At 38.5% G+C, this 26,783-nt stretch overlaps 1 protein-coding gene across 1 annotated transcript; it reads left to right on the top strand.

Moving 5' to 3' along the window:
- Positions 1 to 18,307: 18,307 nt before the first annotated feature.
- LOC145789291 (ent-kaurene synthase-like 1) lies at positions 18,308 to 24,848 on the top strand. The gene is made up of 14 exons (XM_082884919.1): positions 18,308 to 18,455; positions 19,874 to 19,926; positions 20,058 to 20,343; positions 20,417 to 20,597; positions 20,958 to 21,169; positions 21,258 to 21,378; positions 21,496 to 21,593; positions 21,682 to 21,908; positions 22,026 to 22,138; positions 22,281 to 22,379; positions 22,715 to 22,930; positions 23,045 to 23,186; positions 24,079 to 24,324; positions 24,423 to 24,848. Exons 1-14 carry the CDS (start codon positions 18,374 to 18,376, stop codon positions 24,720 to 24,722), a joined length of 2,376 nt encoding a protein of 791 aa, XP_082741045.1. The 5' UTR covers positions 18,308 to 18,373; the 3' UTR covers positions 24,723 to 24,848.
- Positions 24,849 to 26,783: the final 1,935 nt, after the last annotated feature.

The following is a 26,783-nucleotide window of genomic DNA, read 5'->3' as shown; positions in this document are numbered from 1 at the left end:
ACTGTTTCTCTTTTTTGTTACCTTTTGTCTTTGTAACCGGGCTATGCCCCCTCTGTAATTGCTTTTCAATGAATGAAAATTTTGCTTGAACTCTTATTCCGGTTTTGATTTGTATGCTTGCAGTTGATCTTTTCATGTCCAACGTTTATCTCGGTTTTTGCTTGTTCGAACTAACTTATGCTTACCAGCCAACCACTCCTTAGCCGACATAATTACTTCGACTGAGGAGTACTCAGTTGATTTTAATCCAGCCAACCCCTCTTCAGCCATACCCATACTTCGGCTGAAGAGTTCAAAGAGTTGGTTTAATCCAGCCCACCACTCTTCAGCCATACCCATACTTCGGCTGAAGAGGTCAAAGAGTTGGTTTAATCCAGCCAACCACTCTTCAGCCATACCCATACTTCGACTGAGGAGTACAAAGAGTTGGTTTAATCCAGCCAACCACTCTTCAACCATACCCTTACTTCGGCTGAAGAGTACAGGAGTTGGTTTATTCCAGCCAACCTCTAAGTTAGTTTTTTCCAGCTAACTTAGAACAATGTTTGGTTATTCCGTCCAAACATCCTGCAGCCTGGATCCTTATCCTGGGCTTAGGAAGGGTGTTGGTTTATTCCAGCCAACCTCTAAGTTAGTTTTTTCCAGCTAACTTAGAACAATGTTTGGTTATTCCGTCCAAACATCCTGCAGCCTGGATCCTTATCCTGGGCTTAGGAAGGGTGTTGGTTTATCCCAGCCAACCTCTAAGTTAGTTTTTTCCAGCTAACTTAGAACAATGTTTGGTTATTCCGACCAAACGTCCTGCAGCTTGGATCCTTATCCTGGGCTTAGGAAGGGTGTTGGTTTATTCCAGCCAACCTCTAAGTTAGTTTTTTCCGGCTAACTTAGAATAAAAGGTTTGCCATATTCCTAACTTTACTAAAGCTAACTTTTACAGAGAACAATGCATGCTGAAAAGAATTGATTGTTTTATTGAAAGAAAAAATTACATATGTTTGAAAGAGAAAAAGCTAAAAATAAAATAACTTGAGATTGGCCATGTTCCATGGCCTAGGGATTGCTTTTCCGTCCTTGTCTTCTAGGTGGAATGCCCCTTTGCCTGCTAACCCAACCACTTTGTAAGGACCTTCCCAATTTAGCCCTAACTTGCCATCTCCTGGTACCAAGGTGTTTCCCATTACTTTGCGTAGTACCCAATCGCCGATCTTGAATTGTCTTGGATGCACCTTTTTGTTATATTTTCTAATTAACTCTTGTTGGTATGAAGCAATGTGAACTAGTGCTCTTTCTTTTCTTTCTTCCGCAAGGTCGAGTTCCAATGCTATGGCTTCTCCATTTAAGTCTGGATCAAAATTTTCGCTTCGAATTGTGGGGAGGCCAACTTCCAGTGGGATTACCGCTTCCATTCCATACGCTAAGGAGAATGGTGTCTCTCCTGTTGATCATCGAGGTGTGGTACGGTAAGCCCATAAAACATGAGGAAGTTCGTCCGCCCATTTGCCTTTTGCCTTCTCTAATCTTTTCTTAAGTCCATCCAAGACGACTTTATTTGATGCTTCTGCTTGGCCATTTGCTTAAGGATATGCCGGTGTAGAATTGTAGAACTCTATCTTGTACTCTTCACAAAAGCTTCTGAAGATTCTGCCGTCGAACTGAGTGTCATTGTCTGAGATTAGGGCTTTTGGTATGCCAAACCGAATGATGATATTCTACCAAACGAACTTCTTCACATCTTTTTCTTTGATTGATGCCAATGCTTCTGCTTCCACCCACTTTGTGAAGTAGTCTGTTGCTGCGATAAAGAACTTCCTGTTGCCGGGTGCTGTTGGAAGCGGTCCTACTATGTCCAAGCCCCACATTGCGAAAGGCCATGGGCTGGTCAATGGTAGGAGTTCTCTTGCTGGTTGATGAATTTGGTGTGCGAATTTTTGGCATTTCTCACACTTCTTTACATATTTGTCTGAGTCTGCCTGCATGTATGGCCACCAGTACCCTTGTGAAATGGCCCTGTAAGCTAGCGATCTTCCGCCTTGATGGCTTCCGCACACCCCTTCGTGTATCTCGTACAAGAAAGCTTCTACTTTGCTGGGATGTACGCACTTTAGGTAGGGTCCTGAGAATGACTTCTTGTATAATGCTAAGGATGGGGAGAGCCAAAATCGCTGTGATTTCGCTCTTATTCTGTTGGCTTCTTTTTTCTCTTCTGGTAGGATGCCGTCTTTTAAGAACAGGATGATGGGATCCATACAAGAGGGGCCTAGTTCTGTGCAACATACCTCTTCTGCTTCGGGGTCTTCTATGCTTGGTCTAGGTAGGTAGTTGATTAGTAGTGGATGAGGTATGGAGGAGTCTGCCATTGAGGCGAAGCCTGCTAGTTCGTCAGCTCTGTTGTTTTCCTCCCTACCGATTTGTTCTATCCTTACTACTTCAAATTTCTTGATCTCTGTTCTGACCAACTCTTGGTACTTGGCCGTCATATCATCCTTTGCTTCATAGTCGCCAGAAATTTGGTTTACTACCAGCTGTGAGTCGCTGTAGACCATTAATTCGGTGGCCTGCATGTAGTATGCTGATTTGAGTCCTGCGAGAAGCGCTTCATACTCCGCTTCGTTGTTTGATGCTGGGAAGCCAAGGTTGATTGCTTGCTTTATTACCAGGCCGTCTGGTGAGATGAGGACTATGCCGAGTCTTGCACCATGCCGGTTGGATGCTCCATCCACAAAGAGCTTCCACATCTCACCAACGAATAACTTCCAGCAAGTGGAGGGGTCAAATGATGTCGTGGGGTCAAGAATGGTGTTTTCTTCAAGGTCCATGCTTGCTGTCTGCCCCTCGCCATCTGATTGTACTGTTGGTGAGCCTTGGTTTGTTTCTTCCTTGTTGTCTTTAGTCTGGTCTGCCTTGGAGTCTGACTGAGTTCCTTCTACTAGGGGTTGCGCTATTCCGACGTCAATTTCCATCCCTAATTCGGTGGTGTCAGTTAGGTCGACTGGGCAGATATGATGACTTCCAGGAGTAAACTCTGCGACGAAGTCAGCCAAAGATTGGGCTTTTATTGCGGTCCTGGGTTGGAACTTGATGTCGAATTGTCCCAACTCTATTGCCCACTTCAAAATTCGCCCAGAAAAGTTCGCCCTCTCAAACAAAGCTTTTAGTGGGAAAACTGTGAGGACGATTATGGTGTGGGCGTGAAAGTAGTGTGCTAATTTCTTGGAGGCCATCATCAATGCTAATGCCAGTTTTTCCAGTGGCAAATACCTTGTTTCGGCTCCCAACAATGTCTTGCTGACATAATAGATGGGCAAGTGTTGGATTCCTTCTGCACGAACCAACACTGCGCTAACTGCGTGCTGAGAGACTGCCAGGTACAAGAAGAGTTCTTCACCAGGTACTGGGGTAACAAGCAGTGGTGGGGAAGACATATACTCCTTCAAGCTTTCCAGAGCTCGGTCGCATTCTTCATCCCACTCAAACTTGGCTTTTAAGGCATGAAAAAATGGTCGTAGTCTATCTGACGACCTGCTTATGAACCGGTTGAGTGCAGCTGCCATGCCGGTGAGATACTGCACTTCTTTTACTGAGTTTGGTCTCTCCAGATCTTGGATTGCCTTGATTTGAGAGGGGTCTGCCTCTATACCTCGGTTGGTCACGAGGAAACCCACGAATTTGCCAGATCCTACTCCGAATGCACACTTGGACGCATTGAGGCGCAACTTGTGCTTCTTCAGGATCTCAAACATCTCGCCTAGGTCCTTAAGATGGTCATTCTCATCCTTGCTTTTGACCACCATGTCGTCGATGTAAGCTTCCATTGTTCTGCCTAACAATGGGTTCAAACATCTTGGTGACCATCCGTTGGAATGTTGCCCCTGCGTTCTTCAGGCCAAAGGACATGACCTTGTAACAGTATAGTCCTCTTGGAGTTGTAAAAGATGTGACCTCCTGGTCTGGTTCATGCATGGCGATTTGGTGATAGCTTCTGTATGCATCCAGAAAGCTAAGTCGGTTGTGCCCCGCCGTTAGGTCCACTAGTTAATCTATCCGTGGTAGAGGAAAGCTGTCTTTTGGGCACGCCTTGTTGACTGTTTTGTAGTCGACGTAGACTTGCCATTTGCCATTTTTCTTTGGCACTACGACTGTGTTGGAGATCCATCTTGGGTAGTGTACTTCTCTAATTGCTCCTGCCTCCAGCAGGTTGCCTACTTCTTCCGCCACTATTTCGGCGTGGTGGAGTGCCAATCTGCGCGTGCGTTGAATGACTGGTCTGGCGGATGGGTGGACATTGAGTTGGTGACTGATGAAGTTTGGATCAATGCTTAGCATGTCGTAGGGTGTCCAGGCAAACACTTCGATGTTAGAGGTCAAGAATTCCAAGACCTCTAATCTCTCAGTGCTGGATAACGACGAGCCGAGCAAGAAGAACTTATCCGGGTTCTTCTCATCTATTTTCACCTCCACTAAGTCCTCCACCGCTTTTTGATCAGCCTCTTTGCCGACGTCCGCGAATAGTTCATTGCTTTCAGGTTCCTCCACCGAATGAACGTATCCTTTGGCAGCGCGGCTGCCATTTACCGTGGCGAAACATTGTTTTGACATGATCTGATCTCCATAGACTTCTTCGATTATTCCGGTGTCGTTGGGAAATCGCATCACCTGGTGGTAGGATGACGCCACTGATCGCATGGCATGCTGCCATGTTCTGTCCAAGATAGGGGTGTTCGCGGATCGGTTTTGTGCGGTTTGCGGTTCGGTTTTGACCCGCCCGCATCTATGCGGTTTGGGAAAAAGTCAACCCGCAACCGCCCATAGTGCGGTTTGCGGTTTGTGCGGATAGGGTTTGCAAATGTGCGGGCAGTTGCGGGCGGTTTGCGGTTTATACTTTTTTCTTTAAAAGTTAATTTTTGAGTTTTTTTTTCCCAACGAATTTAGGCATCAGATTCATTTTATATATTTGTGAAAACAATTTTTTGGTGAGTTTACAAATAAAAATTGAATATCAATGCATTAAATGAAAGTACCCAAAACAAAGAGACCCTACACTAGCATTTTTGCCATGAAAAAAATGTATATCAATGCATTAAAGGTTGTACTCAATTAGAATTGCCAGTTCAGTAATCAATAATCAAACTATAAGTTCCATCGACCATTAGAAGGAAAATTTTATTAGGAAAAAGTGAATGAATCACCAATGAAAATCATATAAGAAACCTAGTTTAGGACTTTATAATTCTACGGCATTAAGAAAGTTGAGAAATAGTTAAAAATAAGGATCCTAGTGTCATAGAGAATATAATAGTACTCCTGTAAAAGTTACAAAGTTGGTATATAAAGAATAAGAATAAGAATAATAATAATAATAATAATAATAATAATAATAATAATAATAATAATAATAATTAAAGTGCGGGCGGTTTTTGTGGGTTGTGGGTTTAAACCGCGACCCGCCCGCAACCCGCAAATTTGTCATATTTCAAACCGCATCCGCCCGCATTATGTTTGCGAAACCGCCCATTTATATGCGGGTTGGGCGGATTGGACGGTTTGAGCGGTTCGGATAAACTGTTGCCCACCCCTAGTCCAAGATGATGTTGTAAGTGGAAGGGACCTTTAATACCCAGAACTCCACTTGTTTTGTCACGCTTCCTGCTCTGACAGGAAGAATTATTTTGCCGACGGGCCATTCTGGCATAGAGTTGAATCCAATTAAGGGTGATACAGCAGGCGCCAAGTCTTTGTCTTGTAACTTCAGTTGTTTAAATGTGTCGTAGTACATGATCTCACATGAACTACCCTGGTCAATCAGAATCCGCTTGACATCAAAATCCCTAACTCGGAGAGTGACGACCAGAGCATCATTGTGAGGGCAGTATATTCGATCTAAGTCCTTATCTGAAAAAAACATGACGTTTGTTGCCTCTGTCTTTCCCTTCTTGATGGCAGGTTGGGCACTTAACACCTCTCTGAAGTGTTCAGCCTTCTTGATTGATCCCCTAAGCTCGCATACACGCTCAGGTTCAAAGACTCCTTATATCACATTGATAATGCCTTGAGGTGGGGCGTCGATTGGCATTCCGTTGGGGTTGTTGTGATCCTGGGGGGCTAGTTGCGTCCCTCCTTCAATGTACTTGTCCAAGTGGCCTGCTGCCACCAACTCTTCCAGGTGTTGTCTCAATGGTGTGCAATTCTCCGTGCGGTGTCCCTTTTCTTTATGGAAGGTGCACCGCGATCTTTCGTCCTTCTGAGCTTCTCCTAGTTTGGCTGGCCACTTGACGAAAGGCTCATCTCTTATTTCGCTAAGAATCCGATATATCGGTTTCTTGAACACCGTGGTTATGGCAGTGCGGATTCTCAACCATCTTTTATCCGGATCTTCTCCGTTATCTCGTCTGCCACGTCCGTTTCTGTTACTTCGATCTACCGTGTTGACCTTGGATGGGGTTTTCTTTTCTGGTACTGCGGTCGCACTAGATTTTGCTTTGGCACGTGCGCCATCCTCTTCTACCCTGATGTGCTGATGCACTCTTTCCATCAGGGCTTCTATAGTGAGGGGTGACGTCATGGTGATTGAGTCCCTTAGTCTGTTTCCGACTGGAAGGCCTCTTTATACTGCGCAATGGCGAGATTGGTGGGACAGTCCCCAATCTGATTGAATGTCTCCCAGTAGCGACTATTGTAAGATCTTAAGGTCTCTTTATCGCCCATGTCGATGGAGAGTAGCTGGTCGATCTCCACCGGGGTTTTAGTGTTTGTTCGGAACCTTGTTACGAATGCTTCTGCCAATTGTGCCCAGGAGGCTATGCTGCCCTCTGGAAGTTTCTCGAACCAAGTCAAGCCTAGGTCGCCAAGGCTTGATGGGAAGAGTATACACATTAAGGCCTCGTTTCGCCTGTAAACGGCCATGACTTGGCGGAAGTGGCTTAAGTGTGAGTACGGGTCCGTCTTCCCTTCATATGTAGTGAATTTGGGCTGAAGGAAGCCTGATGGTATGGGCGCGTTTTCGATCGCTGGAACAAACGGCGAAGTCTGTAGTCTTGCCAATGCTTTGTCCGTTCGTTCGTAGGCAGGGTGCGGTATTGGCATTCCAACCTCGACGCTTCCATGCGTCCGAGGAGCCAACCGCTGTAAGGCAGAAACTCTGTGCGGATCCCGCGGCCTGGCATCCTCCTTGCATCGTGCTTTCTCTTCGAGCACGGTTCGTAAGTCGGATGATCTGGGTAATTCCGTCTGTCTAGATCTGGTTTGGTGCGAATGTGAGGGCCAGTATGTGCTTCCTTCAGTGTATGATCTTTCAGACTTCGTTCTCTCAGACCAGGAGTGACGAGTTCTGGAAGACCATGATTGAGTATCGCCTGTCCTGAGGCTTCTACTCTCTCCTTGTGAGGGTGTAGTATTCCTATTACGATTTTTTGAGTGGCGAGGGGGCGTCTTGTTTTTGCGCCCCTCTCCTGTCGCCACTTCTTTTTTCTTCATCTGGCGTTTCAAGGCCTCCATGTCCGCCGCCATCTTTCTTATCAATTCATCTTGCTCTTTCACGCGGTCTTCCAGAGCTTGAGGGTCAATCCTCCGTCTTTGCCTGTCAGGACTGTGTGAACGAGAGTGATGGGGGCTGTTATTTCGCCTTCCCCTAGCATCCCTTCTGGAGTTATGTCGTTGGGGCTCCAAGTCCGCCATGGGAGGGACAGAAGGTAATCCTTCACGCCTTGCGCCTCCATCTGGAGTTAGTCCGTCGACGGCGGACTGCGGCAATTCTTCAATGTGTGCCATTAAATGTAAAGGGAAGAAACTTTAATCAAGAGGCTTTGTTCTGTCTGTTATTCCCACAGACGGCGCCAATTGTACGGGAAAGAAATAATTCTTCTCGTATAATCCTGTTGACTAAGTCCGCGCTCCTCCGTACGACGTCGCTTTGTCACCTGAAAACACAAACGTGAGCTAGCCGGCGGGTGTGTGCCGGAAACCTCTCCGATGCTTAAGTCAGCAAACTTGACAAATAGACAAAGCTCAATGTATTCAGAAAGCAAAATTGTGTGTTGTGTTACCTCCTCCAAGGTGATGTTTGTGAGCTTTTATAATTTTTGAATGGCACAATCCTAGTAGGACTTTTATTCCTCCATGTAGAGTCCTGCTAGGATTCATACTCCCAAAGGATAATGCTTATCCTTTTACACCCCCCCCACTGCTTAAACCAAGCGGGATGGTTTTCACCATGGCCGAACTACCATACGACTGAGATAAACCTGGCTATGCTGAGCCACAGAGTAGGCCGAACTATCCTTAGTTCGGTTCTTCCGCTTACTCTTTCCTATCTCGACTTTTCATGTAAAACTCATGGTACGGTTTAGACCGAACCAACGATTCGCAACCGGTATAACTCCAAGACCGGTATAACTCCAAGTTGCTTCCGGACCGAAGTAGCTTTACAATTCCTGAGCCGAAGTAACTTCATCTCTTTTGGCCGGAGTAACTTTATCTCTCTTGGGCCGGAGTAACTTCTCGGCCCTTTTTACCCAGTCCTTCATACTTTGGGCCATAAAGTCCATCTCATAGCTCGGCCTAATTTTCACCAAAAATTACCCTCTCATATATATATATATATATATATAATAAGAGATATGAACATAATATGTTTTGCATATTTGTTAACATTTTAAAATTTTAATTAAAAAATTTATATATTTATTCTTAAAATATAACTATTGTCTATTCTTTTAATATTTTGCATATTCATGTTTAACAACATTATCCAATATTAGAGGGGGCATGTGTTATGTTTTTGGGCTAGAACTTGCTTAAGACAAGTGATGTGTTAATTATTAATTTAAACTTTATATTTAAAAATTTAAGTTTCAATTTCATATTTTCTTAATAGGATTAGGACATGTATACTTGAATTTTATAACCCTTTATAAATTATTATTAAAATTTCATTTTGATTTTCATAATAAATTTTAAATTAGATGTAACTTAAAGTATGGTTAAATTTTTGTTTTGAAATTCTTTTTACATTTTTTTTAAGATATGACTCGATAAATGAATATTTTTATGTCACACGTGTTTTACGCCACATTTATATTTTATTTTACAAAAAAATACAAACGTGTTCAAATTTTCAAAGTATATAGGGGAAAAATTACATTTGAAATATTATTTTGAAGGCTTTTTAATTTCAAATTAGATATGACTTATATTTTGATTTGATGAAATATATGGCTAAAATTAATTTTCTGACTTTTCATATAAGTAATTTTGAAAATTTAAAATTACAGATATAGAATATAGATATGGATAGTAATGATAGTATATACCATAAATAATTCATAAATTAATAAATTTAAAAGATTTTCTATATTAATCAAAGATTTAATTAAAGTATTAAAATAGAAACGATAGATATGGCTAAAATTTATTTTTTTAACTTTTTTGAAATATAAAATTATAGATGTAGATAATAATGACAGTAGGTATCATAAACAGTTCATAAATTAATAAATCTAAAAGATTTTTTTATATTAATCAAAGATTTAATTAAAATATTAAAATAAAAGAACCAATGATAATGTGACATGTATTTTTACATTTCTTAAATTCAAAAAATTGAAAAGAAGTATTGAGATTTTGAATTACAAACTTTCAACATTTTTACTTATATAATATATTTTAGATCGACAATGCTACGTAACTCAAATTTTGTGGCTCAAAAGTGACTCAAATGGCCAAAACGACGTCGTTTTGAGTACAGAACAACATAAAAATGGTCAAAACGACGTCGTTTTGACCATTTGAGCCACTTTTGAGCCACAAAATTTGAGCTACGAGACATTTTTCATTTTCGATTTGCATAGTATGAGTAATGAATGAACGAATGCGGGTCGGCTCTGTTTTTTCTGAGGTTCAGGCCTCGTTTGGCAAGTAGTTATTTTAGTTAAAAAGTCAAAAAATCATTAAAAAAATTAAAAAGTCAATAATCTATATCAAAAAGTCAAAGATTCCATTTTCTCTCTACTTTTTATACATCTTTTCGTAAAAAGTCAAAAAGTCATCTGAAACATACTAATTTTTTTACATCACATTTTAACTAAAAAACTAAAAAATTACTAAAAAAACATGTTTCCAAACGAGGCCTCAATATAAATTTTTAATGTGAGACCTTTTATATAAACGTTCCCAAAGTAGAATTATAACGTTTGAATTAATTTTTGGCAGAATTAGACTAGTTGATAATTCAAATTTTTTTATTTTATTTTTTGGGCAAATTACAAACACCTCCCTCGAGATTTGGTAAAAATACAGATTCTCTCCTGAGGTTTGAGAAATTACATCCCACCCCCTGAGATTTATATTTCCATAACAAATTGCTCCCCGAAGTTTTTATTTTCATACAGATTCCTCTCTAATTTCTCCTAATGTGTCATGAAAATTTGACCTTCAGGGGGCAATTTGTAATTTCTCAAATCTCAGGAAGAAAATTGTATTTTTACCAAATCTCGAGGGGGGTGTTGTAATTTGCCCTAATTTTTTTAAACATTCCTATTTTTAATTGTAAAATTACTAATTAAGTTTATTTTAACTAACTTATTAACCAAACTCATTTTAATCTTTCTTGTGACATACTTCACAAAATAAATGATTTAATCAATTTTAAATTTGAAACGTTTCTTTTTCCCATTAACAAATGTAAGCAATAATTATAATTAATTATAATTTATGCATTTAAAAAATAACCATCAATTAATTTTTTTAGAGGTCATTTTCTGCAAGTATAATAACCAAAAAAAGGGCAAATTACAAACACTCCCTCGAGGTTTGGTGAAAATACAGATTCTCTCCTGAGATTTGAAAAATTACAAATTACCCCCTGAGGGTCAAAAATTACAAAATTACAAATTACAAATCTGTATGAAAATAAAAACTTCAGGGGACAATTTGTTATGGAAATATAAACCTCAGGGGGTGGGATGTAATTTCTCAAACCTTAGGGGGATCTGTATTTTCACCAAACCTCGAGGGGGTGTTTGTAATTTCCCCCCCAAAAAAATATGCCCTGCACAGCAGTCAGAATTGTGCAGCCAAATAAGCCTATTTCGAGACTCATTTTAATGATCCAAAGTAAACACATTTTAAAGTAGGGATTTTTATTGATAAGTCCAATTTAGAAGTGTTTTAACCCAAGAAGTCCATGAAGGAATTTTTTAACTCATTTAGTCCCATGTATGTATAGTTTTATTTCATAAAGTTCATTTTTTTGATTTACACTATTTTCTTTGACACTTATGCCCTTATATTTAATTTTGATACCCTTATAAATATTTTTTCAACGATTAGCAATTTAATGATGTGAACATTCATATTTTAAAATTCACATTTGTAGGAATGTAAATTGGCCCGTGGGCGGCCCGAAACCCGCCCGGGAGCCAGGGCGGGCCCGGCCCGTTGACAATGTGAATATTCACATTGACATGTTAAAATTCACATTAATAGGAGTGTAAAATTGGCTCCCGTCCCGTGGCGGCGCGAAACTTGCCCGCGACCCATGGGCGGGCTCGGTCCGGCCCGTTGACAATGTGAATATTCACATTGACATGTTAACATTCACATTGATAAGAGTATAAAATTGGGCCGCGACCCATGGGCGGCCAAAAGCCCGCCCGCAGCCCGAGGTGGGCCCGGCCCGCCCCGTTGACAATGTGAATATTCACATTGACATGTTAACATTCACATTGATAGGAGTGTAAAATTAGCCCGCGCCTCGTAGCTGCCCGAAACCCGCCCACGGCCCGTGGGCGGGCCCGGCCCGGCCTGTTGACAATGTGAATGTTCACATTGACATGTTAACATTCACATTGATAAGAGTATAAAACTAGACAGCAGCCCAGGGCGGACCCGACTCGGCCCGGCCCGACCCGTTGACAATGTGAATATTCACATTGACATGTTAACATTCACATTAATAGGAGTGTAAAATTGGCCCCCGTCCCGTGGCGGTACGAAACCCGCCCGCGGCCCATAGGCGGCCCGGGGCAGGCCCGGTTTGGCCCGTTGAAAATGTGAATATTCACATTGACAAGAGTATAAAATTGGCCCACGGCCCATGGACGCCCAAAAACCCGCCCGCGGCCCGGGGTGGGCCCGACTCGGCCCATTGACAATGTGAATATTCGCATTGACTTGTTAACATTCACATTGACAAGAGTGTAAAATTGGCCCGCAGCCCGTGGGCGGCCGGAAGCCCGACCGCAGCCCGAGGCAGGCTTGGCCCGACCCGTGATAATGTGAATATTCACATTGACATGTTAACATGCACATTGATAGGAATGTAAAATTAGCCCGCGCCCCGTGGCTTCCCGAAACTCATCCACGGCCCGTGGGCGGCCCGGGGCGGGCTCGACCCGGCCTGTTGACAATGTGAATATTCACATTGACATGTTAACATTCACATTGATAAGAGTGTACAATTGGCCCGTGACCCGTGGGCAGCCCGAAGCCCGATCTCGGGTCAGGGCGGGCCCGGTCCGTTGGCAATATGAATATTCACATTGACATGTTAACATTCACATTGATAGGAGTGTAAAATTGGCCCGCAGCCCGTGGGCGGCCCGAAGCCCGATCGTAGCCCGAAGCGGGCTTGGCCCGACCCGTGACAATGTGAATATTTACATTGACATGTTAACGTTAACATTGATAGGAGTGTAAAACTTGTCCGCTGCCCGAAGCTCGCCCGCGGCCCGAGGTAGGCCCGGACCTAAACCCGGGCCATCCCAGGCTGCCCACGGGCTTCGGGCCGCCCATGGAACGCGAGTCAATTTTACACTCTTATCAATGTGAATGTTAATATGTCAATGTGAATATTCACATTGTCAACAGGCTGGGCCGGGCCCGCCTCGGGCCGCCCACGAGCCGTGGGCGTGTTTCGGGCAGCCACGGGGCACGGGCTAATGTTACACTCTTATCAATGTGAATGTTAACATGTCAATGTGAATATTCACATTGTCAACGGGCCGGGCCCGCGTCGGCCCGGGGCCGGGCTTCGGGCTGCCCACGGGTCACGGGCTAATTTTACACTCTTATCAATGTTAATGTTAATATGTCAATGTGAATATTCACATTGTCAACGAGCCGGGCTGGGCCCGCCCTAGGCAGCGGGCGGGCTTCGGGCCACCCAAGGGCTACGGGCCAATTTTACACTCCCATCAATGTAAATGTTAATATGTCAATGTGAATATTCACATTGTCAACAGGCCGGACCCGGGCTCGCCCCGGGCCACCCATGGGACACGAGTCAATTTTGCACTCTTATCAATGTGAATGTTAATATGTCAATGTGAATATTCACATTGTCAACAGGTCGGGTCGGGCCCGCCCCGGGCTGCCCACGGGCTGTGGGCTAGTTTCGGGCAGCTACGGGGCGCGGGCTAATTTTATACTCTTATCAATGTGAATGTTAACATGTCAATGTGAATATTTGCATTATCAACAGGTCGGGCCGGGCCTGCCCAGCGCAGCCCACGAACCGCAGGCGGGTTTCAGGCCAGCGACAGGCCGTGGGCTAATTTTACACTCCTATCAATGTGAATGTTAACATGTCAATGTGAATATTCATATTGTCAACGGGCCGGGCCGGGCCCGGGGCTTCGGGCTGCCCATGGGTCATGGGCTAATTTTACACTCTTGTCAATGTTAATGTTAATGTTAATATGTCAATGTGAATATTCATATTGTGAACGGGCCGGCCCGGGCTCGCCCCGGGCAACGGACTGGTCTCGGGCCGCCCACGGGCCGCAGGCCAATTTTACACTCCTATCAATGTTAATGTTAATTTGTCAATGTGAATATTCATATTATCAACCGGTCGGGTCGGACCTATTTTTTTGACTTGTGGGCCGGCCCGGCCCGACTCGAATTTTTCCGGGCACCCACGAGGATCGACGTGAGCCGGGCCCCTACACATTGATGATATAAACATTTATATTGACGGTGTGAACATTCACATTAAGGGTATTTTGGTAATCAAGTCACCCATAAGACTTAGGGGTGCAACTCGGGCGGGTTCGGTCGGGTTGGGGGTCTGCCCAAGCCCGATCCGAATTGTATTTGGCACTGCCCAAGCCCGCCCAAGCCCGACCATGAACCCGAACATTGTTGCCCAAGCCCGGCCCAAGCTTTGTATTTTGAACTCGGGTTGCCCGAATTGCCCGAATTGCCCGAATTGTCCGAGTTCAGAAACCTGTAGGTAGATCTAAGGGTAGACATAAAAGATGCTAATCTAATGATAGAAAACTAACCAAAAAAAAAATAAAAAATAAAAATTAAGACTAACTCTTTTACTTAATTTATATATATTACATAATTTATTAAATTATATATATATATATATTATATATTATATATTATATATTATATAATTTATATAATATGTTAAATTGAATTCGGGTTCGGGTTGCTCGGGTTGGCCATTGGTTCTGCCCAAGTCCGGCCCGAATTGCAATTCGGGCATAAAAAATCTGCCCAAGCCCGTCCAGATTACAAGATATAGTTGCCCAAACCCTAAAAAAACTCGGGCTGGGCTCGGGTTGCTCGGGTTGAGCCCGCCCGAGTTGCACCCCTAATAAGACTTATTGAAACATAAGAAAATAATGTGAACTAAATGGAACATAAGTAGATGAAAAGGATATTTTGGTCTACTTATCTCAAATTGGACCTAATGGAATAGTCAAAAAGAATATGGGTTGGATGGAATAAAGGTCTTAGAAAATGGATTTATCAAAAAAGTTCCCTTTAAAGTACATCGAGTAGAATATATTTATAAAAAATCAAATTTATCGAATATCATTAACATTTTCATTCACTCACATTTATATTCATTTTAATATTTTAAATTATAATTATTATTTATTTTTGTATATACAAATGTGAATAGATGAAAAGGTTACGTAACTTAATTTTTTATAAATATGTTATACTCGATATATTTTAAAATATAAATTTAAAATATAAATTATTTAAATTATTAAAATAAATTTCAAAATAAATTTATTTAATTGTACGATATTGACTGTTATGTTCATTGCACAGCCCACTCTAAATCCATTTTTTTTAAAGAATTTTTTCGAACTAATTTTCGAGGCTCAAAGCAACCGGTTTGTGGCCTGTTCCCAAAGCCGCCACTGGAACCAATATTGGTTAATTGTGAGCGCGTGTTTTTTTAGTAAATTGTTTATTTTATTTTAATTTGTTTGCATAATTTTGTCGTTATTTTGATTGTGTTATATAATTTTAGTTTAAGATTGCCTGCGTTTATAACGTATCTATTCCTTATTCAACCGTGCTGGGACCCCAGCACCCCCACTCCATATGGGGCTCTGTGATTGGTAGATAAAAAAAAAAAAAAAAAATTTCCAGCCAATAAGAAAACACTGGGGTCACTGGGGCTTTGAAAAACTGGGGGTGCAAATCATTTTTGATTCCTTATTTGATACCCCTCCTCCACGCAACTAATCTACGCTAATAATGATATATATTTGTGAATTGATATACTAATTAGTATATTAATTGATAATATAATATAATTTTTAAAAAAATTAAAATTTATAATGTAATTAATGAGTGAGCTCAATAATAATGTTATAATTAATATTGATACATTAATTAATATATTAATTGGTATATGTAGTACTACCAAATCTATGCTACAATGCCCAACAACTTACTAGTGCGATATTGAGTAATGGTAGAGATATTAAATGTTTTATTAAATATTACATTAAATATTTTATATGAGTGTATAATTTATATGGTATGAATTTTACATTTATATGAGATATTTAATACATTTATATGAGATATTTAGTAAAATGACCCTGTTTGGTAGAGTTGTGGGAAAGTACTTATAACTTATGCCTCAACAGCTTATAGCTTATAACTTTCAGTTTAAGTTGATTTCCAACTTATTCTTAAAGCATCTCCTGTCTCACTCAAAGAATAAGCTGATTTTTGACTTCCAAAAAGCTATAAGCTAAACTAAACACATCAAAATAGCTTAAATTAAGTTGAAAACTGAAATAAACTGTAATTAAGCTCTGCCAAACAGGCACAATATTTGATAAAATATTGAGGGTTCCTAACATTTTTCATATCATTATCCTAACCTTTTCCAAATTTCAAACATTTTTGTTTTTTGTTTTTGTGTTTTTCTCTCACACTAGTGTCCTCCTTCCTCTTCTGTTTTTATACTTAAAACTTTCTCAAGAATTTTACTCACAATCGTAAATTGTAAATAAAATTTAATTAGTTTATTATAAAATATCTAAATCTAAACAAAATTATAAATATTTATATTACTTTCTCTATTCCTATACAGTGTATTAAACAATGACATATTTTTAGGCAGCTTTCTATTTTCTTGTTTACAAAAAATAATAATAATAATAATAATAATAATTAGGGGTGAGCAGCGGATATACCGATCCGCCAAAACCGACCGAACCGAACCGATCCGCCGCATTTTGGACGGATGCGTGATGACGAGCGGACGGTTGCGGATTGATTTTCTCCAATCCGCCAATTTGGCGGACGGATGGCGGATTTGAGATTTTGTGGCCGCAACCGAACCGCCAAATCGTGAGCACCCCTAGTAATTTATAAAACTTTGTATTTTCAATTTGTTTAAATATTATGTTTGTGTTTTCAATTGAAAAAGAGTTTAAATATTCTGTTGAAAAAAAGTTTTCAACTTGAATATATTTTTTGAATTGAGAAAAATAAACGTATTATTCATCTATATTTTTTAGTTTTTAAATCTAACTCTAAAATTAATAAATAGAAAATATGATATATGCTAGTTGGTTTTTGTTTTCAAAAACATATGTAGACACTGCTCTGTTCATGATTTTGGTGGTTTGAATTGCTATTATATTTTAAGAATCACAGATTATAATACTTTATGGAGATGAATCATGATGTGATTGTAATATGTGGATGAGGCATGCAGTGATCGTGATATTCTAAAGTTTTAAACTTTCTTTCTTTGAATAAGGCATACAGTATTGTAATACTTTTTTAAGTCATTGATTGTAATACTTTTTTTTTTTTTTTTTTTGAGGAAGTGCACAAGTTGAATTATGTTAAAAATTTATAAAATTTTAAACCGCCAAACCGATTCGCATCCATCCGCCAAACCGCCAATCCGCTCAATCCACATCCGTCGGATTGGCGGACGGATGCGGATTGATTTTCTTCAATCCGCCAATCTGGCGGACGGATGGCGGATTGGAGGTTCCGTGGCCGCAACCGACCCGCGCCCACCCCTAATAATAATCATAACAAATAATATGTTTGATTCGCATAGAGCTTTAAAATAAATAAAAATAAAAAATATATTTGATTAAGTGAAAAAATTGGTTAAAGACGCGGGAAGAGAATGATAAATTTATTTTTAAAACAAGTAAATATATAGTTTTGTTTGTTCATAAAGATTTTGAAATTTTGTTGTAATTTTTTGGACAAAAAATATAATTATTTTAAAATTATAAAAAAAAAAAACATAAACAAACAATAACGTCACCAAACTAATGAAGAAAAAAAAAGTGTGTGTGTGAGTGTGAATCAGCTTGTTTGGTTCTGATTTTCAGAAAATATTTTTAAAAAATTTTGTTTTTTTATTTTCCGCATTTTTGTATTTTTAATGATTTTTTAATATTTTAAGTAATTTTTTTAATTTTTTAGATACACTTAACATAAATACACTTAAAAAGTATAATATTTATGATTTTTTTTTTTTTAAAATTCCTTAAATACAAAAAATAAGAAAGTTCAGTATATTTTTTATATTTATTAATTTTTTAAATTTTTTTTCACAAATATTTTACTATTGAGATACAACTAAATAAAGTACATCTTAAAAAATATAAAAAAAAATTACTCAAAATTTTAAAAATATTCACCAAAAATAAAAAAATATAAAAAATAAAAAATTTTAATTTTTAAAAAGTGAAATTTAAAAAAATTAAAACAAAGCACACTAAATATAATTGAGTCATACTAAGGATTATAAAAAAAATTATCCATGAAAATGATTATGAAAGATTCACCACCATTAGATCCCATGTAATAAAATATTACATACTAATTAAAGGATGAAAAATCTTTATATTAAATTTCATGATATTTTAGAATGGATTTCATGCACTTTTAAGAAATTGATAAAAAGTTAATTTCTAACCCTTTATCAATTTTAAATTAACTCACACATGTAAGCTTAAAAAAAAATCAAAAAAATCAACTTTTTATAGATACTTTCCCAAAACATTTTAAAGGCATCGTGGTCCGTGGACGAGGAAGAGGAATAGAGCAACAGAGGAATAGGAAGGAAGCATCCATCATGTATCATCTCCTCCCCAGCACTCCTTTTTTTGCCCATAAACCCCATCGCTGCTGCTTCTCCTCCCCCCTATCACTCTCTGGTCTGCTCTCTCTCTCTCTCTCTCTGGGTTTCAGTGGCATTTGATTGATACATGTGCTATCTCTATCTGAGTTTGCTCTCTCTCTCTCTCTCTCTCTCTCTCTCTCTCTCTCTGTGTGGGTTTCCGTGGCATTTGATTGATACATGTGCTATCTCTATCTGAGTTTGTTAATTGTTATCTGCAGTAACCCACCATAAATAAATATTTTTTTGTTGTCAACTTCACCTTTTGTATGCATTTGTATGTATGTATTTATACATGCACACGACACAACGACATCGCCTGTTCTTCACTTTATAATATAAATTATAATAATTGCTGTCTGTCGAATTCAATTCCCATTCTCTCTCTCTCTCTCTCTCTCTCTGTGTCTGTGTCTGTGTCTGTGTCTGTGTTTATTTATATGAAATGAATTAGTCTTTCAATTCTCGAATTTTGCTAGCTCTCGTTTCAGGCATTTCAACCTCCTCCTCTACTTAACCTTTCTTCAATTTTAGGGTTGACTGAGGGGAGGAGGGCAGCAGAAGACTACATACAAACCACCACTCCATCCAACCCCACCCCCAACTTTTTCCATCCTCCCATCTCCTTGGATTACCCCAAGTTGGGACTTTGATCTTCTTCATTAATTATTTTTTATTTTTTATTTTTTTTAACTCATGAATTGTTTCTTTATTAAGAAATGCTGTCTTACAAGATTGAATTTCAATTTTATGAATTTGGATCATATTAATTTATGGATTTTCCCTTTATCTATCCACGGCGCACTCTAACTAGTTTTTCATATATTTTTTTATTAGTTATGTAAACCTCTGCTCATCCTCTTCCTTATATTGCCTTTCTTGTCTAACTTCACTAGCTGATCCTCATACATATATATAAATTGTTAATTAAATTCCTCACATCGTGGGTGTTAGGAGGAGTGAAATTGGACATTCACCAAATCATTGCCATTATTTGCACAAAGTGCCTGTGCTCAAACTCAAATCCTCTTTTAGGAATGCTTGCATTAGGAGCAAGCAGTTATTACACCATAACTGAAATTATGTGTGTTTGCCATAAAATAAAATTAAATTAAAGAAAGATTTATGTAAGAGTGTCAATGCGATTAACTTCATTCTAAGGGGATTATCTACAGTCATCACTTTTCCAAGGTCATCTTTGTGTTAATGTCATATCGATTTGTAGAAGAGGAAATCAAATCAACTGCTTTAGTAAGAGGGTTTATGTCCCCCTCAGTGGGATCATAAAAAGTAGCAATCTTTGTTCATGGTCCAAACCAAAAACACTATGGCGTTTTTTTTATGAGTAACAAATACTGTGGACTTTTAAATTATATATAACACAAAGTTGAGTTTTGTTCTCAACTAACTCCTTTATATTGTGTTGGTGAACTTTGTTCTTGTTCTTTCTCTCAGGCTCTCAGGATTCTAGAGCTAAAACAATGACAGAAGCTAACAATGCTGTCCTGGTATGATTATACTGTAATATGTCCTATTTTCTCCTCCTCCCTTTCACCTTAAAACACCCCCCCCCCCCCCCCCCCCCCCCCTGCATACACCCAAGAGTAAGTTAATTGATAATATGTAAAACTACATGCAGTACTTTGATGGGACTAAAGAAAGAATTAAGAAACTGTTCAATGAGGTCCAGCTTTCTGTTTCTTCATATGACACAGCTTGGGTAGCGTTGGTCCCTTCTCCAAATTCTTTTGGGACCCCTTGTTTCCCGGAGTGTATTGGTTGGTTATTGGATAATCAGCTCAGCGATGGCTCATGGGGTCTTCCTCATCGTCATCCCTTATTAATTAAAGATGCCCTGTCGTCTACATTAGCATCTATCCTAGCACTTAAGCGATGGGGTGTTGGTGAAGAACAAATCAACAAAGGTATTCACTGTGTTCATCTGGCTCACTCTCCTTCATATATGTTCACTGGATAGGTATACATTTCTTGTTGCAGGTCTACGTTTTATTGAGTTGAATATCACTTCAGCTACCGATGAGAATCAACATTCTCCAATTGGGTTTGACATAATATTCCCTGGAATGCTTGAGTTTGCCAAAGATTTAAACTTGAACCTCCCTTTTGAACCAAAAGATTTAGATGCCATGCGTCACATGAGGGAGTTAGAGCTCAGAAGGTATATTTTTTTTCATTGTTTGGTGATTTATTTTTTGGGATACCTTGACTGTATTTATGATCTCTGATCACAAATATGAAACACATGAGACTTAGCCAAGCTAAATATTGAAGAATTCAAGCTTACAACACTACTCAAACTTTGGTTGACTTGGAACAACAGTTCCTTCCTGGTGCTTGGAATAGCTTGAATAAAAAAGAATCACAAAGTTTTCACTAGCTAATTTTATTTTCTATAAGAAAGAAGAAAAAAAATACATGGCACTAAACAAAATTGAATCAGATTAAATAACTCGATTTACATGTGGTGAACCAGGCCCCGTGATTTACCTAGATTTGTTTGAAATTTGTTTTCATTTAGAGGAGGCTACTCAGAGGAAAGGAAATCTTACCTAGCATATATTTCAGAAGGAATGGGGAAGTTGCAGGACTGGGAAATGGTCTTGAAATATCAGAGGAAGAATGGCTCACTGTTCAATTCCCCATCAACCACAGCAGCTGCTTCTATGCACCTTCAGGATGCTGGTTGTCTTAATTACCTGCGCTTACTCTTGGAGAAGTTTGGGAATGCTGGTAACTCCCTTCACATTAGTCTATAGTTTATGTATTTACTTTCTATATTGCTAACCCTCAGTTGGTTATGTTGAATTCATCTCTTCAGTTCCGACAGTTTACCCTCTGGATATATATGCGCGTCTTTGCATGGTTGACAGTCTCAAAAGTTTGGGAATTGAGCGGCATTTTAGGCAGGAAATCAAAAGTGTATTGGATGAAACATACAGGTACTCTTCTACTCATATACATGTGACACTTATGATATTTGAAAGTAATTTACTTTTTCTTATCACTTCAACCTGCTTTTCTGATGTCATTGAATATTGAACAAAAAAAAAAAAAAGATGCTGGCTGCAGGGGGAGGAAGAGATATTCCTGGACACTGCCACTTGTGCCATGGCATTTCGGATACTGCGTCTTAATGGGTATGACGTCTCTTCAGGTACTTTGTTGATTAGCATACTAGGGCATAATGTCATTTCATGATTTTCTTTTGCTTACTAAAAGTTGAACCCCTTTGACATGTGTAGATCCCATAACACAAATAACCAAAGGAAAGCATGAATCTAGTTTCCTCTCTGGACATCAAAAGGAAATTGGTGATGCCCTTGAGTTATGCAGAGCTTCACAGATCATTATATTTCCAGATGAGTCAGCTCTGGAGAAACAACACTCATGGTCCAGTCATTTCCTGAAACAGAAATTATACAATTGTACAATTCATGCACATAGACTTGATAAGTTTGTTAGCCAAGAGGTAGCTTCTTGTAATAGTTTGGAAATGGTCAAGCCCATCTGAAATATTTATTTGAACAGTCTCGTTTTGTCTACCTGATATAACCCGTGTCAAATAGTGAAGATTCTTCATTTTCAGGTGGATGACACACTTAAATTTCCCTTCCATGCAAATTTAGATCGTGCAGCAAACAGAAGATACATAGAACATTACAATGCAGATAGTACAAGAATTCTAAAAACTTCATATTGGTAGATCTCTGGTAGTTTTTCCTTTTTATTTTTATCTCAAGGTGGAGACTAAAATTTTCCCCCTTGTTTTCCTCTCAGCTGTTAACAATCACTGATAGTTGATATTTGTTTACTTCTTGATTGTTTACTGTTCTTATGCCAGCTCATTAAATATTAGAAATGAAGATTTCCTAACTCTGGCTGTGGAAGATTTCAATATTTGCCAATCCATACACTGTGAAGAACTCAAATATCTTGAGAGGTGCATAAACTGATATAGCCACGAAATATTATTGGCTTTGCATTGTGTGTATTAATAATTGGTAACTGGTCTTGCCAAAAGTGTTGAGTCCATGGAATCATGGCTTTAGTTTCATGCTTTAATTGTTTGGGAATATAAATGTGGTTAGACGTACCCGAAAAGTACGTCTAACCACATTTATTTTCGGTGTGGCCCACATTCCGCCAACTTCAAATGTATACCATACATTTCATATTCAGGGTAATTTTCAAGGTAAAGCTTCATGGTAGATAGCATTTTTTAATATGAAATATCAGATGTGTAAATGAATTGTAGTGTGCTTTCCATGTCAGCAGTTGGGTTGTAGAGAACAGACTAGACAAGCTAAAGTTTGCCAGGCAAAAGACTGCGTACTGTTACTTCTCTGCTGCAGCCTCCCTTTTCTCTCCTGAACTATCTGATGCTCGCATATCATGGGCAAAAAATGGCATTCTCACAACAGTGGTTGATGACTTCTTTGATGTTGGTGGTTCTATAGAGGAATTAGAGAACCTAATTCAGTTGGTTGAAAAGTATGTTTCTGTTTCGCCCTTCTTTTGTTTGGAGCATTTGTTGGTCCATTATTTCTGTAGATTCTCTTAGTGGGCTTTTGCCGCAGAAACGTGATAGTGTGCTATGAATCACAGATGGGATGTTGATGTTGCTGTTGATTGTTGTTCTGAGCATGTTCAGATCATATTTTCTGCACTCCAAAGCACAATATCTGAGATTGGAGCCAAGGCCTTCACAATTCAGGGTCGCAGTGTGACAAGCCACATAATTGACATTGTGAGATAGGTTCACAACTCTAGTTATGTTTTTATTAGTTGGTTGTATTGAACTTCTGCTATGATTGTGACGACATACAGCCCCATTTGGCACTGCGATGTGTTTGGTTTTTGAAATTGCTGTTTTGAGGTCCTTGAAGTGCTTTAATGTGTGAGTAGCTAGTGGCTAGTGGCTACATGCTTACACTCTGGTCTTTCCCTTGCCCTTATTCCTTACACTTGAAACCTTAACTCTCCCCAGCAGGTGGAGTTACTCATCTTCGTTCCATGGGAGTTAAAATGAAATTTTCTAGTCCTCAATTCTTGTTTCCTCTACCTTTTCAAAAAGTTCATATGGGCATTGGGCACCAACCATCTCTACCTTCTGTAGTCAATGCTTGTTTATGGACATGTTTTTTTGTTTGTTTTGTTTAACTTGCTTTCTGTGTTGTACAAGTATGCATTGCTAACCTTGTAGCAGGTTTTGCAGAACTTCCTTTCTCTAGTTTTATAGGCATCCAACAATCAGGCAATACTTTAAGGTTGTATTTGGATATTTAGAAGGGGCATTTTGGATTTGATGACATGATCCCGCACTCCCTATCTTTTTTTATCTCACGTTCGATTTTGCATGTCCATTGGAATTGTTTGGCTGTCATTTTCCCCTTATTTTCATTCCTACAATTGCTGGAAAGGTTGCAAAATATATATTGTCTGTTTCCCATGCGTACCATAATTTATAGTTTATGATTTATCTGACCTTTAATTTAGTGTGGGATGAAATCATATTTCATTTTGTATTCACTTTTGGTGGAACCAACCATCAGTGGGATGTTAATACAGAATGTAAAGCGAGGTTGGACCTTATTTCATTATTCAAACTAAAGATGATAAGTTATGTTTTCTTTTGGCAGTGGTTGAGTTTGATGAATTCTATGTTGAGAGAAGCTAAATGGGTTAGTGACAAGTCAGTGCCAACAAGGGATGCATATATGACCAATGGCTTCATATCGTTTGCCTTGGGACCAATTGTCCTCCCAGCTCTTTATTTAGTTGGGCCTGTACTCTCAAAGGAGGTTGTTTGTAGTTCTGAATACCAAAATCTATACAAGGTTATGAGCACTTTTGGGCGTCTTCTGAATGATATCCACAGCTTTGAGGTATTAATAGTGTGCTGTCTCTTATTGTTATGATCAGTTTCACAAATCAGTTTTTCAAGTTTGTCGATTGCTTAATTGGTAAGTGTATGGTATTGCAGAGGGAATCCAAGGAAGGTAAATTGAATGTTGTATCACTGTACATGGTTGATGGCAGTGGTGGGACTGTTACTGCAGAAGAATCCATTAAAGAGATCAAGAGTATCATTGTCAGTCAAAGGAGAGAATTGCTGAGATTAGTTTTGCAAGAAAAAGGAAGCCTAGTTCCACGAGCCTGCAAGGATTTGTTTTGGAAGATGCTCGAAGTGTTGAGTCTATTTTATATGAAGGATGACGGATTCACTTCACATGAGTTGATCAATGTTGTGAAAAAGATCATTTATGAACCAATTTCCCTATGATATATCATTATCCAATTTCCCCCATTTTGTTTTTTTGAATTTATTTATAGGTTTCAACAAATGCACTGTAAACTACAATCGTTTGATTATATTTCCATAAAATTAATCGTTTTAAGTTGGTTCCAAGCTTTGACACCGTTTATTATAATGACGTTTGAAATTGTATTTTGTAGATCCCTATTTCTGTTACAACTTTGCCTTTTGCGTGAACAATCCTTTTTATGGCATGTAGCAATTAACACACTGCTTCTTTCTTGCTGTCTTGACTTTTGGGGTATTCATTTTAAAGAGATCCTATATACATTATTAACACAATCAGTGTATTCGCATAATTTGTTATAAGTTAAAAACAGATAATTAAAAAGTATAAGTTAAAAATATATCCTTTTTCTTTCAAATAAATCAATTTTTCTGAACTTATTTAAATTATAGGGTGAGCTTAATAAGGCTTCCCTTTCTAAATGTTTTTTAGCCTTTTGTGATTTTTTTAAAAATTTATGTCAAAACTTTTATTTTTCGAATTTGTTGTGTAAATGAATCTAATTTTTTTGAAAAAAATTAAAAAATTCTAAAAGAAATTAAAAAAGTCAAAATAAGCACACACAAACAAAAGTCCATTATCTTTTTTGGATTTTTTTTAAAAAAAATTAATTTTACAGTGCGTCTTGTTGAGCAAAATTTAACAGTGTTGAATTTTTTTAAAAATTAAAAGAAAAGTTAACTAAAGACAAAAATAAACTTTAAAAAAATCACTAAATAAGTAAATTCTAAGCAAAAATTATATAATAAAAAAAATTACAATCAACTTAGTTAAACTCTACCAAACAACTTTGGAAGTTGATAGGGAATAAGTACATTTGGAAAAATAAATTTTCTTAAAAAAAGTAAGAGATAATATAAAATAAAATAAAAAATTTAAAGAAAGTGAAAGAGAAATGGTAAGGGGTGAACAGACTGGACCGTATTGTTCGGGCCAATGTGGCTCACCATAGGTCTTTTTTCGATAATCCGATCTGTTCAATATTTAGAGCTCATTAAGTATTTTATTCCTGCAAAAAATTACGTTTATCGGATATCGATAACTATTTGATCGGATCAGATTTTTGTTTTTTGTTTTTTGTTTTCTTTTGTCTAACTTGCTTTTTGTGTTGTACATGTATGTATGCCTAACCTTGTAGCTGTTTCGCAGAAATTATTTTCTCTAGTTTTATATGCATCCAACAATCAGGCATATTTTAAGGATGTATTTGGATATTAGGATGAGGTATTTTGGATTTGATGATATGATCATGCCCTCCCTATCTATATGATCTCACATTCTATTTTGCTCGTCTGTTGGGATTCTTTCACCTTTCCCTTATTTCCATTACTACAATTACAGGAAAAGGTGCAGAACATATTCTCTCTATTTCCCATGGGTATCATAATTTATAGTTTATGGTTCGTCTTACCTTTGATTTAGTACAGGTTCATAAGTAGTTTTGTCTAGAATGAAATCATATCATATTTCATTGTGTTTTTTCTTTTTGTGGAAGCAACCATGACTAGGGTGTTGAGATGGAATGTAAAGCAGGGCTCGAGGGGCGATTGGACCTTATTTCATTATTCAATCTAACGATGATAAGCTATGTTTGTCTAGCAGTAGTTGAATTTGATCAATTCTATGTTGAGAGAAACTAAATGGGCTAGGGACAAGTCAGTGCCAACAAGGGATGCATATATGACCAATGGCTTTGTATCATTTGCCTCCGGACCAATTGTCCTCCCTGCTTTATTTTGTTGGGTCTGGTACTCTCTAAGGAGATTGTTTGCAGTTCTGAATAGCAAATCTATACAAGCTTACGAGCAATTTTGGGCGTCTTCTCAATGATATCAACAGCTTTGAGGTATTAATAATATGCTGTCATTTATTGTTACAATCAGTTTCACAATCCGGTTTTAAAGTGTGTTGGTTGCTTAAATAGTAAGTATATGGTATTGCAGAGGGAATCCAAGAAGGTAAATTGAATGATGTATCACTGCACATGGTTGATGGCAGTGGTGGGACTGTTATTGCAGAAG

This window comes from Camellia sinensis, chromosome 8 (genome assembly GCF_055761805.1).
Source record: "Camellia sinensis isolate YWXY chromosome 8, ASM5576180v1, whole genome shotgun sequence".
Classification (NCBI taxonomy): Eukaryota; Viridiplantae; Streptophyta; class Magnoliopsida; order Ericales; family Theaceae; genus Camellia; species Camellia sinensis.
The sequence above is the reverse complement of the archived record's forward strand: the minus strand, read 5'-3'. Positions and strand labels throughout refer to the sequence as shown.